This window comes from Trachypithecus francoisi, unplaced genomic scaffold (genome assembly GCF_009764315.1).
Source record: "Trachypithecus francoisi isolate TF-2019V2 unplaced genomic scaffold, Tfra_2.0 Contig01461, whole genome shotgun sequence".
Classification (NCBI taxonomy): Eukaryota; Metazoa; Chordata; class Mammalia; order Primates; family Cercopithecidae; genus Trachypithecus; species Trachypithecus francoisi.
Genome location: NW_022681433.1, coordinates 6,332,990 through 6,347,424, shown reverse-complemented (window position 1 = coordinate 6,347,424; position 14,435 = coordinate 6,332,990). Strand labels below are relative to the sequence as shown.

Below are 14,435 nucleotides of genomic sequence, written 5' to 3'. Positions count from 1 at the left end.
CACTTTATGTTTAATAAATTCAGAGGCCAGATTAGAAATGGCATAATTAGAAACAGAGATAGGCAATGATTACTTACATGGGCTGGCCAGACTGTTGGCTGTGAGTCATCAGATTTGATAGACTTTTCCACTTTAGCATATTTCTCCACCTAAACAATCAAATTAAGAAATACCACATAAAATAGAATCTGTATCAGATAAAACTGAATCAGTACTCTGATCAAAGAGAAGAAACTAAGTAACTCAACAACACAATATACTTGTTAGCGCAAGAATTCTTAAATAACCAGTACCAACTACTTATGCTTAAGTAGTTTAAAAGTTTTCTGATGTGTATAAAACAACTTTAATAAAACCAAACTAATTAAATGTTAATAAACATAGCTGCTTTTCTAGATAGTGCCTCTTCATTTTTTTGTCATAAGCTGGTATGTTTTTTCCTTTAGAGCTTTTCCTTCAGGAAAACTGGAATGTCAGAGAGATAAGGATCAGGATCTTTTCCTTTTGGCAGGGCTTTTCTTGAAATAAGAGCTGTCACGTAACAGTGACAACAAAACTAAGGGAGACTATGGAAGGTAAAATATTAAAGCTGATCAAATTTTTTGAACCTTTTCCACTTTCTAGTCAGACTTGACCATATATTCTGTACATGTCCCAGGTATCTGTGTGAGTCAAATGTTATTATCTTACTGGCAACCACGATCTTAAGAGTAATTTAGACTTACCTGGGGCACCTATTAAAAATACAGATTTTCATGTCTGTCCTTAGAAATTCTAAGTACATAGATCTTGAGTAGGGCTTGAAATCTCTTATGTTTAACTGATATCCTAGGTGATTCTCCTGATTGAGCTAGACTGAGAAGCTTTGAGGACAACTGCTACTCAATGTGTGGTCCATGGACCCCAGCATCACATAACCTAGGAGCTTGTGAGAATTGCATCTTATGCCTCAGACCAGACTTGCTGAGTAGCAATCTACAATTTAACAAGCTCTCCAGGTGATTCATAAGGACATCAAGGTATGGGAAGTACTCCACTCTGTCCTCCAAAGCTAAACTCCACCCTTTAGTATTTACACTGAAATTCTATCCTTAGGCTATGTTCCTTGAAGAACTGCGCATAAGCTACCAACAGATAATATGGCTTACTTCCTTGAGTTGTATATACAGTCTACTGCTGTTTCTGGCTTTGGGCTTAGAATACTTTCTTTTTTTAAAATCAGAAATAGTAAGAGTAATGCATGTGCTATAGCATGGAAAGGGTGCAACAGAAGAACAAATCTGAAAATAAAGAGTGAATATAAAAAAGAACAGAGGAGAAAGAAAAATATAGGATCACTCATCAAAATATCCCTTTTCTGTCTTCAAGCATTCATATTCATGTATATTATGGATCAATAAAGAATACAATCCAATGTTCCTAATCTTGGTTACTTCTCTAGTATCATTAATCTTTATTTTATTTTTTAAATAGTATTATTAATCTTCAAATTTAACCACTTCGAGGAAACAAGCACTATTAGGAAATTTTGATGAAATATTATGAAAACAAGAGAGATTTCACATGATTATGTAATATACACTCTATTTTTCCACATTTTAAAATTGTTTTGTTTACTATTCCTGCTCCAAACACAACTATATTAAGGGGTTGTTTTTTCGACTTAATGTGAAAAAAGAACAATACACAGCTTCTAAAAATCATTTTTCACTGTTTTTTGAAATAAATCATATTGTTTCTAAAAAAAGAGTATGAGCGCCCCTTTCTCTTTCCGGTTCTAGGCGCTTCGGGAGCCACGGCTTAAGGTGCAGACATGGCAAGTCCAAGAACCACACCACGCACAACCAGTCCCGAAAATGGCACAGAAATGACATCAAGAAACCCCGATCACAAAGATACGAATCTCTTAAGGGGGTGGACCCCAAGTTCCTGAGGAACATGCGCTTTGCCAAGAGGCACAACAAGAAGGGCCTAAAGAAGATGCAGGCCAACAGTGTCAAGGCCATGAGTGCACGTGCCGAGGCTATCAAGGCCCTCGTAAAGCCCAAGGAGGTTAAGCCCAAGATCCCAAAGGGTGTCAGCCGCAAGCTTGATCGACTTGCCTACATTGCCCACCCCAAGCTTGCGTGCTCGCATTGCCAAGGGGCTCCGGCTCTGCCCACCAAAGGCCAAGGCCAACAATCAAACCAAGGCCCAGGCTGCAGCTCCAGCTTCAATTCCAGCTCAGGCTCCCAAAAGTGCCCAGCCCCCTACAAAGGCTACAGATTAGATATCGCTGTCTGCCAACGTGAGGACAGAAGGACTGGTGCAACCCCCTACCCCCGCCTCCGGGCTGCCATCTGCATGGGACTGGGGTCCTCCTGTGCTATTTGTACAAATAAACCTGAGGCAGGAAAAAAAATAAAGAGTATGATCTAAATCACTTTGTTTTTAAAAGAAGTTTTTTGTTGTTGTTTTCTCAAGGTATAAGCAAACAAATGGTAAAACTTAGAAACTATATGAAAAAAAGTAATTCATGAACCGACTTACATCTACTTCCGAAGGTATGGCCAAATTACAGGGACTCCGTTTCCACATATCTACACACTGAAAAGTTAAAAACAATATAAATATACAGAAAATGCTAAATAAGACAAGTTTTTGGGCATAATAAGCTTCATTTAAAATATATATACTTACATTTCCTGCTTTAGAAATTTTGAGGTCATAATGCTGACCTGCTTTTCTTTCCTTTCTTTTTTGTAAGAAATCAAGTAACCTCAGCTGAGGAGGAGGTGGACAATGAGACAGATCTTGCTGCCGATTCAGAGAGGATCTGGAATACCTCTTGAAACACCTGAAACGTTAAGAAATTTGAACTAAACGGCACTAATAAAAGAAACTCGTAATATATGTGAGTTGAAACTAGTCACTGCTGAGTATGTACAAATCATGTTTATAGAACACTGCCACATGCCAAGCACAATCCTAGGACCTAGGACCAGGTGAAATAAAAATGAATAAGAAACAAAATTCCCATCACCACAGAGCTATCAAGTCCAGAGGGGAAGGAGACATTCACAAGTAAACAGATAAAATAATTTCGGATTTCAGATACCAAGAAGCACTAAGATAAAAAACAGAGTACTGTGGAGAATACGGGATAAGGAGGGCAACACTAGGGCAGGGAAGTGGGAAAGGGAGGGGAGGAAAAGAGCCTGAAAAAATGACATGTGAGCTGAGACAGGAATGATGAGAAGGAACTAGCTATGGAAAGATGAAGGTGAAGGGGATAATTTCCAGTTTCGGGTACAGGCATGTAAGACTCTGGAAGTTCCCACCTCATCCTAACAAGTAAAAAGCTGAATAAACAGAAAAATTAACGATTCTTCTTAGATCCATCAAAGAGATGTGGTCACAAGACAAACCACTGCCCCAAACTTGGAGAAACCAATAACGCAGACCATCATGGCTTGCTGAAGCAGAAACCCATTAGCACAAACCTCTTCAGGAACCAGTGCCAGGGTAGGGAACCTCAACTATAACTGATGAACTGCTGGAGGCCTAATGTGGATGTGTTTGAGAGATTCAAAACTCCAGGGGGATCTAGTCACTGGGAGCCCCCACACTTTTGGGGGTTTTATCTTCAGGAGCTCAAAGAGGTTCTCACAGTGACTACTGGGGAAAAATTCCCTCATGTTTCCCATGGAGGGTGGGGAAAAGAAAATATTCTGAAAGATCAGGGAATGAGTATTTGAAGAGACATTTTTAAAAGATGCCAAGGGAGGAATAAGCTTGGTTTGTTTCAAAAACACAAGGTAGGTGTGCCTAGATTCAGTTTATAACTGACTGACTTCTACTATGATCATATTTTCTCAAATCTTGAAATTACAAAATCTTTCCTTAAAAATAGGATTAACAACAATTAAATCAGTCATTCGTTATTAGGAAAATAATGAAAAAATTATTCTTTCTGTTCATAGTTGATCTCAGCCTCTTTACCTTTTTGGAAAACAGACTATAAACTTAGAAAAAGTTTATTCTTTAGAATACTGCAGAAAATGCATCAGTTCAATCTGAAGCACAGAGCATTAAAAAATAATAATGCTATACAAAAAAAATAAACTAAGACCATTAAAAATCCTATTTTCAAAAAAAAAAAAAAAAAATCAGAGGCTGGTGTAGTTGGTCATGCTTCCCAGCTGTTTGGGAAGCCAAAATGGGAGGATCACTTGAAGCCAAGAGTTCAAGACTAGCCTGGGCAACAAAAAGAGACCCCATCTCTACCCTTCTCCACCAAAATCAAAGCAACCATACCCTGGAGGGAAAAGATACTATAAATAGCAAAATTTACAGCTACTTGTGTCTTTTGGTTCACCCTTCCACAAAGGCAATTACCGTTTCATTGGGCGAGTGTTCATCTTTTGCTTGTTATAGAGCAGTCTGTTTGCAGTGCAGGTGACTGCTATAGAAGGATCAAGACAGAGTGGTTCAGCTGTAGCTAGGATGAGCTGGCTCTCAAGCAGAAGTTTGTCTTCCTGAAATGTGTAAGAGCATATGTCAATACCAGATTTAAGATTTTCAAATATGTAATCATACATAGCTTAATCTAGAAATATTCCCTGGAATTCTGCTAAGAACTACAGTAAAACACAGTATTTCAGGTGCCAATGTTAGTGTGCATGCAAACGTTTAGCAACTAGACAGCATAAAGAAACTTCTAATGGAAATTCAATGCAGGTATATCTCGTTTTATTGTGGTTCACAAATATTGCACTTTTTACATATTGAAGGTCTGTGGCAATTTTGCACTGGGCAAGGCTATCAGCACCATTTTCCCAAGAGCACACTTATTTTGTGTCTGTGTCACATTTTGGTAATTCTTGCTGTATCTCAAACTTTTTCATTATTATTACATCTATTATGGTGATCTGTGATACTCAATGTGTACTTAATCAAGAAATGATGTATGTTCTCTGACAGCTTCACCAATCCACCACTCCCCAGTGTGGGATCTCCCCTGTCTTTCTCCTTCTTCTCAGGACTCCTTACCCCTAGAAACATTATAATATTTAAATTAGGCAAAGAATGGCCTCTTAGTGTTCAAGTGAAAGAAAGAGTCACACATCTCTCATTTTAAATCCAAAGCTAGAAATGATTAAGCTTAGTGAGAAAGGCCTATAAACAGCTACAACAGGCTGAAAGCTAGGCCTCTTGTACCAGTTAGCCAAGTTGTGAATGTAAAGGAAAAGTTCATAAAGGAAATTAAAAGCACTACTCCAGTGAACATCCATAACAGATAAAAAAGCAAAACAGCCTTATTGCTGATACGGAGAAAGTTTAAATGTCTGGATAGAAGATCAAACTAGTTGCAACATTTGCTTAAACTAAAGCCTAATCCAGAGCAAATCCCAATTCTCTTCAATTCTATGATGTGAGAGAGGTGAGGAAGCTGCAGAAGAAAAGTTTGAAGCAGAAAACTGGTTCATGAGGTTTAAGAGTAGAAGCTGTCTCCATAACACAAAAGTGCAAGGTGATGCAGCAAGTGCTGATATATAAACTGCAACAAGTTATGCAGAAGATCTAAGATAATTCATGAAGGTGGTTAAACAACAGGTTTTCAAATTAAATGAGACAGCCTGATACTTGAAGAATATGCCATTCAGAACTTTCATAGCTAGAGAGAAGTCAATGTCTGGCTTCAAAGCTTCAAAGAACAGGCTGACTCTCTTGTTGGGGGTTAATGCAGCTGGTGACTTGAAGCTGAAGCCAATGCTTATTTGACCATTCTGAAAATCCTAGAATCCTTAAGAATTACTATTCTATCGGTGCTCTATAAATGGAACAACAAAGCCTGGATGACAGCACATCTGTTTACCACATGGTTTACTGAATATTTTAAGGCCACTACAGAGACCCACTGTTCAGAAAAAAAAAAGATTCTTTCGAAAATACTACTGCTCATTAACAATGGCCTTGTCACCCAAGAGCTCTGATGAAGACATACAAGGGGATTAATGTTTTCATAGCTGCCAACACAATATCCACTCTGCAGCCTATGGATTAAGGAGTAACTTCGACTTTTAAGTTTTAATATTTAAAAAATACATTTCGTAAGGTTTTAGCTGCCATAGATAGTGATTCCTCTGATGGATCTGGGCAAAGTAAATTAAAAACTTTCTGGAAAGGATTTGCCATTGTAGATGTCACGAAGAAAATGCATGATTCATGGGAGGAGGTCAAAACAGAAACATTAATATGAGTTTGGGAGAAGTTTATTCCAACCTTCATGGATGACTCAGGGGTTCAAGACTTCAGGACAAGAAGTCACTGCAGTTGTGGTGATATCAAGAGAAATACAATTAGAAGTAGAGAGCCTGAAGATGTGACTGAATTGCTACAATCTCATGATCAAACTTGAATGGATGAGTTGCTTCTTATGGGTGACCATAGAAAGAGTTTTTTTTTTTTTTTTTGAGTCAGAGTCTCTCTCTGTCACCCAGCCTAGAGTGTAATGGTGCAGTTCACTGCAACCTCCGCCTCCTGGGTTCAAGCAATTCTCCTGCCTGAGCCTCCCGAGTAGCTGGGATTACAGGTACCCACCACCATGCCCAGCTAATTTTTGTATTTTTAGCAGAGAGAGTTTCACCATATTGGCCAGGCTGGTCTCGAACTCCTGACCTCGTGATCTGTCTGCTTTGGCCTCCCAAAGTGCTGGATTTATAGGCATGAGTCACTGCACCCCACAAAAGTGGTTTCTTGAGATAGAATCTATTCCTGGCTGTGAACATTGTTGAAATGACGACATAATATTTGGACTATTACATAAACTTAGTTAATAACACAGCAGTGGCAGGGTTTTAGAGAACTGACCCCAATTCTGAAAGATGTTCTACTGTAGGGTAAAACTGCATCACATGCTATAGAGAACTCTTTCATGAAAGAAATAATCGATGGGGCAAACTTCACTGTTGTCTTTTAAAAAACTGCCACTGCCATCCCAATCTGTCAGATCCTGATCTGTCAGCAGTCATTAATATCCAGGCAATACCTTCCACAAGCAAAAAGATTATGACTCCCTGAAGGTTCAGAAGATCATCGGCATTTTTTAGCAATAAAGTTTTTTTAAATTAATGTATATAAGTTGTTTTTTTAAACATAATGCTATGGCACCCTTAAGAGTCTATAGTAGACTCCTGAACAACATGAATTTGAACTATGCAGTCCATTTACACAGGAGTTTTTTTCTTTTCTTTTTTTTGAGACAGAGTGTTGCTCTGGAGTGCAGTGGTATGATCTCAGCTCACCGCAACCTCCGCCTCCTAGGTTTAAGTGATTCTCCTGCCTCAGCCTCCTGAGTAGCTGGGACTACAAGCACACAACACCGTGTCTGGCTAATTTTTCTATTTTTAGAGACGGGGTTTCACCGTGTTGGCCGAGATGGTCTCGATCTCTGGAAGTTGCCAAGAGAACTGGCAAGATGAAGTTTTCCTCTTCCTCTTCCTACTCAATGTGAAGATGATGAGGATGAAGACCTTTAATATGATATACTTATTGAGGCCAGGCGCGGTGGCTCAAGCCTGTAATCCCAGTACTTTGGGAGGCCGAGACGGGTGGATCACGAGGTCAGGAGATCGAGACCATCCTGGTCTACACGGTGAAACCCCGTCTCTACTAAAAAATACAAAAAACTAGCCGGGTGAGGTGGCGGGCGCCTGTAGTCCCAGCTACTCGGGAGGCTGAGGCAGGAGAATGGCGTAAACCCAGGAGGCGGAGCTTGCAGTGAGCCGAGATCGCGCCACTGCACTCCAGCCTGGGCGACAGAGCTAGACTCCGTCTCAAAAAAAAAAAAAAAAAAAAATATGATATACTTATTGAATAGTAAACAAATTTTCTCTTCTTATGATTTTCTTAATGTTTTCTTTTCTCTAACAATTAATTGTAAAAATACAGAGCACAATCCATATTAACATACAAAATACATGTTAATCACCAGGTATGGTGGCTCACATCTGTAATCCCAGTACTTGGGAGGCCGAGACGGGTGGATCACGAGGTCAGGAGATCGAGACCATCCTGGTCTACACGGTGAAACCCCGTCTCTACTAAAAAATACAAAAAACTAGCGGGTGAGGTGGCGGGCGCCTGTAGTCCCAGCTACTCGGGAGGCTGAGGCAGGAGAATGGCGTAAACCCAGGAGGCGGAGCTTGCAGTGAGCCAAGATCGCGCCACTGCACTCCAGCCTGGGCGACAGAGCTAGACTCCGTCTCAAAAAAAAAAAAAAAAAAATATGATATACTTATTGAATAGTAAACAAATTTTCTCTTCTTATGATTTTCTTAATGTTTTCTTTTCTCTAACAATTAATTGTAAAAATACAGAGCACAATCCATATTAACATACAAAATACATGTTAATCACCAGGTATGGTGGCTCACATCTGTAATCCCAGTACTTTGGGAGTCCCAGGCGGGCAGATCGCTTGAGCTCAGGAGTTCGAGATCAGCCTGGGTAACATGGTGAAGTCCTGTCTCTACCAAAAATAAAAATAATTAGCTGGGCATGGTGGCATGCACCTATAGTCCCAGCTACTCAGGAGGCTGAGGTGGGAGGATCACTTGAGCCTGAGAGGCAGAGGTTACAGTGAGCTGAGACTGTGCCAATGCACTGCAACCTGAGTTACAACCTGACTCTGTCTCAAAAACAAAACAAAACAAAAAAACAAAATCCAGTAAGGCTTCCCAGTCAATAGGCTATTAGTAGTTAAGTATTAGAAGAGGAGTCAGAAGTTATACATGGGTTTTCGACTGCATAAGGGCCACTGCCCCTAACCACTGTGTCGTTCAAGGTCAACTATATAGTGTAAATGTAATCTTTTTATACACGAGGAAACCAAAAAGTCCACGTGACTTGCTTTATCGCAGTATTTGCTTTACTGCAGTGCTCTGGAATCGAACCCACAATAACTCTGAGGTATGCCTATAATTTGTAGAGTATGGAATCGGTCAGATTTTAAGAGTGGCTACTCATTAATTCAAGAAAGTATTTGAGCACCTATGATGTGTTAGGCACCTTTACAGGAGTTGGGGATAAAGTAGTGAGCAAAACAAAATATTCTGCTCTCACAAAACCTATAGGGTCATAAAGGGTTATGGCCTTTTTTAGTAACTGTGAAGTAATAGTCCCATCCTAGACTCAACTATATTACAAGAATAAAAATGACTCTGCTAATATTGAGTGAACTCTATATACCCAATTCCAAAGTACATACAGGCTCTTTACTGTTATCACATAATGTACTTTACTGAATCCTATTACTTTGCTTAACCTCTGAAATATCTTGATAGCTAAGGCTATTTTTTAAAGTGAATCAATTAATAATATTGTTAAATAATAATTTGTTAGAATTAACCAATTGCTTTTGCATGTACATTAACTAGATCTGGCTGGTTTCTTCCTCGTTGTGTTACTTAAGAGTTTATTTTATTCACTGAATTCCTATAAACTGCTAGTTGTAACTAGCAGCTTGATTTAATATGGGCTCCTTTTTTTTTTTTTTTTTTTTTTGGACAAGAGTTCTTTATTGGTGCTATTACCTCTGTTGTACAATGTCTCTTGCATCAAACCGGGAGGTACACAATAATTAACTGTTCCATCTCCAATCAGTGGGTTTAATCAGATTGCTACATTACAAAATTCCCCATTAACCTATCATCTAACAGTTTTCACATCCAAGAATTACTGTTATCTAGATTCATTACTTCATTAAGACTTTAAAACTTTTATTTTTCAAAAGTCTATTATTTCTTTTGCACCTATTAGCTGGAAATTTTCCTAAGAATTTTCCCTCACTTACTTGGCTGCCTAAAAAACAGTTCATAACAAGAAGGGCAGAATAAATACTATATTCTCTCCTTTAGCAATCCTCAGAGTAAGAAACTGATGCCCTAGCAAACTCTGATGGTAACCAATGAGTTTTTCTGTTGTCTAATATTCTTTTGATTGCTTTTAATCTTTTTGCAGATGACATTATAGCCCAAAGCAAAACACAATACTTGGTAGTTATTGATGAATTGAAGCTTATTTTATAATCACGTCACAGAAAGGATAACTACCATTACTGATATTTTCTTTTGACTTGGTAATTATTCCTCACTATAGTCACAGACAACTGAACACTTTTTGGAGTAGGCATCTCATATACAAGGGGTCTTTAAAAGTTTATGAAAAATGAATATTAAGAAAAAACTATACATAGGTTTCAAAACTTTTTGCACCAAAATAAATATGTACTAAGCTGTTATAATATGTCTGAACAGAACCTAGTTTGAAACACTAAGAAAGATAAGACATCAGTTTGAAAACAGCCTCTACCAGAGCAACATGAATCCTGCTAAAACTGAAGCAAGAACAAACATCAAATTGATGGTGAAGCCTGAATGGAAGAATTGTGAAATCATTGACACTTTTTGAAAAGTTTATGGGAAGAATGCCTCAAAGAGAGCAGCAGTTTACAAATGGGTAACTTGTTTTAAGAATGGACAAGACTATGTTGAAGATGAAGCCTGCAGCAGCAGATCATCCACATCAATTTACGAGGAAAAAATTCATTTTGTTTGTAACCTAATTGAAGAGGACCAATGATTAACAGCAGAAACAAAAGCCAACACTATAGGCATCTCAACTGGTTCAGCTTGAACAGTTTTGACAGAAAAATAAAGTTGAGTAAACTTTCCACTCGATGGGTGCCAAATCCACTGCATCCAGATCAGCTGAAAAAGCAGAGTTTTCAATGGAAATGTTCAACAAGTAGGACCAAGATACTAAAGCATTCTTTCCAGTATAATACCGAAGATAATAAAGCACAGTTAAGGCAATGGCTACCAAGAGGCAGAAGTGGTTCAGTCAAAGCAAAAGCAGACAGGTGAAGAGCAAAGATCATGGAAACAGTTTTCTGGGATGCTCAAGACATTTTGCTTGTTGACTTTCTGTGGGAACAAAGAATGATAATGTGCTTATTATGAGTGTTTTGAGAAAGTTAGCCAAAGCTTCAGCAGAAAAATGCCTGGGAAAGCTTCACCAGAGTCGTTCTGCACCATAATGCCTCTGCTCATTCCTCTCATCAAAAAAGAGAAATTTTGTAAGAGTTCTGATGGGAAACCATTAGGTATCCACCTTACAGTCCAGATTTGGCTCTTTCCGACTTCTTGTTTCCTAATCTTAAAAAAAAAAAAAGTTTAAAAAGTACCCATTTTTCTTCAGTTAATAATGTAAAACTGATTGCATTGATATGGTTCAGTTCCCAGGACCCTCACTTCTTTAGGGGTGGACTAAATAAATGGTTGGTATCATTTACAAGCGTCTTGAACTTAATGGAGCTTATACTGAGAAGAAAAGTTTATATTTTTTATCTTTTAATCCCAGTTTTCCACAAACTTTCTGAAGTTCCCTCATATATCACTGAGCCAGAACTGGAGGGTTAACTGGTTATTCTCAGGGGTAAGAGAGTTCCTCTCATTTCAAGGCAACCAGTATAAATGGCAAAGAAAGATAGGTTAGGATGGGTTAGAAACTTGAATTACTTAAAAAAAAAAATACAGTATCTATTTGTAGTCAAAGTAAAAACATTCTTCTTCTATTTGAGAGGAGATAAAGAACTAAGTTTTATCTCATTGAACATATTAGGCCAGGTTCACCCTAAAATGATCTTAGGCAACTTGAGGGATTACTACATGTATAAAGAGACCCTTAACTTCCAGATCTCATAAAGGAATACCAGCTTTCCACATAAAGCATTAAACTTAATTATTGAATAAAAATAAGCAGAAAATCACTTTTGCTTAATGATACGTTTTTTTCATCCTGTATTTTGCCTGTTTGAGATTAAAAAACAAAACAACTAACCTGGGTCCATTTATGGTTATCACTTGTTATTGAATGTACATCACAAATTAAAGTCTAGAAGAAATAAACATTTAAAAAACTCATTAATCTATGCACAAACATATGAACACATTTCAATAAATGAAACTCCCAACTAAAATCTAAAATAGTATATCTTAAACATCCTTACCTGCATTGTTGGACGTAAGAGAATGTGCCGACTTTGGTAACCAGGAGATTTCATGTTACTGGACTGCCTGTAGTCACGTATTTCTGCTATGACACATCCGCAATGAAAAATATTAACCTGTTCGGGTAAAAATATGTAAATGTCATTTTTTTTCCAAAAGTCTAAATAAGTAGTTTATATCAAACATTTCGCATCCTTTACATTCATGCAACATTTCTGGCCACTCATGTACGCACTCTTCAGTAGATTTCCTTGGTAGATTTAACACTGTGTAAACCTTTTCAGAGGAAGTATTTTATATTCATCACTATGACACAAGAAGCAATTTAAAACTATTTAACAGTTTCTAATTATAGATTGACTTTGGCAGCTACCAAGTCAACTGACTTTTGGCATTTACATACTATTATGTTACAGATCCTTGGAACTGTTCTTGATCCTTGGACCAGTGAGCTGTTCTTCTGCAGCCCACTGGCTTACTGTTACATTTTGCTAACTTTGCCATTACTATAAAGTTTATCATTGTTATAAATTGCCAATCAACCTTGCCAGTGTTTCAGCTTCTAGATACAACTTCTATATTTGCTCTGCTAAAATTTTCAGAAATAAAATCTTTGCCCTTAGCCTTTATTAATAGGAGGGAAGCTAAACATAAAATTCAAATGAAAAATCGTTTTTCAGGCTGGGCATGGTAGCTCACGCCTGTAATCCCAGCACTTTGGGAGGCCGAGGTGGGTGGATCACAAGGTCAGGAGATAGAGACCATCCTGGCTAACATGGTGAAAACCCGTCTCTACTAAAAATACAAACAAATTAGCCGGGTGTGGTGGCGAGAGCCTGTAGTCCCAGCTACTCGGGAGGCTGAGGCAGGAGAATGGCGTGAACCCGGGAGGTGGAGCTTGCAGTGAGCCAAGATTGGGCCACTGCACTCCAGCCTGGGTGACAGAGTGAGACTCGAAAAAAAAAAAAAAAAAGGAAAAATAGTTTTTCAGTCCTTTCTATGCCCAAATGTAAGAACTGTTATCATTGAAGTCTTTCTAGTTATGACTTGCCACAGTCACTCATAGTATGTTTTTCACCCATTCAAAACTTTTAGTGGGTACTGTGGTCTCCATGTTATGTCATTCTTATTGTCATTCTTTTTAATAAATATTTACTAAGCAACTACAATACATACTATGTGCTAGGCACTATCCAGGTACAGCTTCACAGATACGGTAGTCAGACAACATTTGCACTCAGTTGTGGGAAGACAGGCAATAAACATGTAAACAGAACAAAGTAATTTTAGATAGTGATGAATTCTATAAAGGAAATCAAATAGGGAAGGGTCAATCTGGATTGTATGTGCAGATAAAAACCTTAGGTTTTACTTAAGATCTGAATCACAAGAAAAGGCCAGATACATTAGGGACAGATCATTCCAGACAGAGGGAATAACACATGAGAAGTTCTTACTGTAGGAACAAGCTTGGAGTGTTTTATTGTGGAAATGAAACAAGGATGGATGGAATGTAGTGAGTGAGGATGACATTTAGAAGATGAAGACAGGCCGGGCGCAGTGGCTCAAGCCTGTAATCCCAGCACTTTGGGAGGCCGAGACGGGCGGGTCACGAGGTCAGGAGATCAAGACCATCCTGGCAAACATGGTGAAACCCCGTCTCTACTAAAAAATACAAAAAAACTAGTCGGGCAAGGTGGCGGGCGCCTGTAGTCCCAGCTACTCGGGAGGCTGAGGTAGGAGAATGGCATAAACCCGGGAGGCGGAGCTTGCAGTGAACTGAGATCCGGCCACTGCACTCCAGCCTGGGCGACAGGGCAAGACTCCGTCTCAAAAAAAAAAAAAAAAGATGAAGACAAACAGGAAAGCAAGGTTTTTGTTCAGAGCACTGGGCACAACCATGTATCTTAAAGAGAGCTGGCATTTGCTGATGGACTGAATGTGGAAGGTGAGGATAGGGTCATCTGTTAGACTGAAGAGACTGGTGATAAAACCGGTTTGGGAGGTCAAATAAAGTTCTGTTTTTGTCATGTTAAATTTTAGGAACCTATCATATATCCAACTAAGTATGTAAGTTAGGAGCTTGGTGGAATGGCCATGGTGAGGCATATAGGCAATAGAGTAAGTAACATCTTAAAAACACATGAAACTGGCTGAAATCATTCAGGGAGAATATTACTAAAGAAAAACAGGCCGGGCGCGGTGGCTCAAGCCTGTAATCCCAGCACTTTGGGAGGCCGAGACGGGCGGATCACGAGGTCAGGAGATCGAGACCATCCTGGCTAACACGGTGAAACCCCGTCTCTACTAAAAATACAAAAAACTAGCCGGGCGACGTGGCGGGCGCCTGTAGTCCCAGCTACTCGGAAGGCTGAGGCAGGA

The 14,435-nt window shown here is 38.9% G+C and overlaps 1 protein-coding gene and 1 pseudogene across 35 annotated transcripts in view; one reads left to right on the top strand and one right to left on the bottom strand.

The window, feature by feature from the left end:
• The window catches only part of SUPT20H (SPT20 homolog, SAGA complex component), a 52,188-nt gene that overhangs the window by 21,420 nt on the left and 16,333 nt on the right, over positions 1–14,435 (bottom strand). For all 34 annotated transcript variants that reach the window (XR_004442895.1, XR_004442894.1, XR_004442891.1 and 31 more), the window contains 6 exons: positions 12,053–12,169; positions 11,884–11,937; positions 4,378–4,517; positions 2,680–2,836; positions 2,530–2,586; positions 78–149 (listed from right to left, as the gene is read on the bottom strand). Coding sequence is in view for 29 of the 34 variants with exons in the window: in XM_033234811.1 (XP_033090702.1) it covers positions 78–149; positions 2,530–2,586; positions 2,680–2,836; positions 4,378–4,517; positions 11,884–11,937; positions 12,053–12,169 (597 nt within the window). In the remaining 5 variants the exon portion in view is untranslated. The remainder of the gene's footprint in view (positions 1–77; positions 150–2,529; positions 2,587–2,679; positions 2,837–4,377; positions 4,518–11,883; positions 11,938–12,052; positions 12,170–14,435) is intronic.
• Positions 1,099–2,401, top strand: LOC117096323 (annotated as a pseudogene). The gene is made up of 2 exons (XR_004442455.1): positions 1,099–1,159; positions 1,757–2,401. The product of XR_004442455.1 is annotated as a 60S ribosomal protein L29-like (transcript).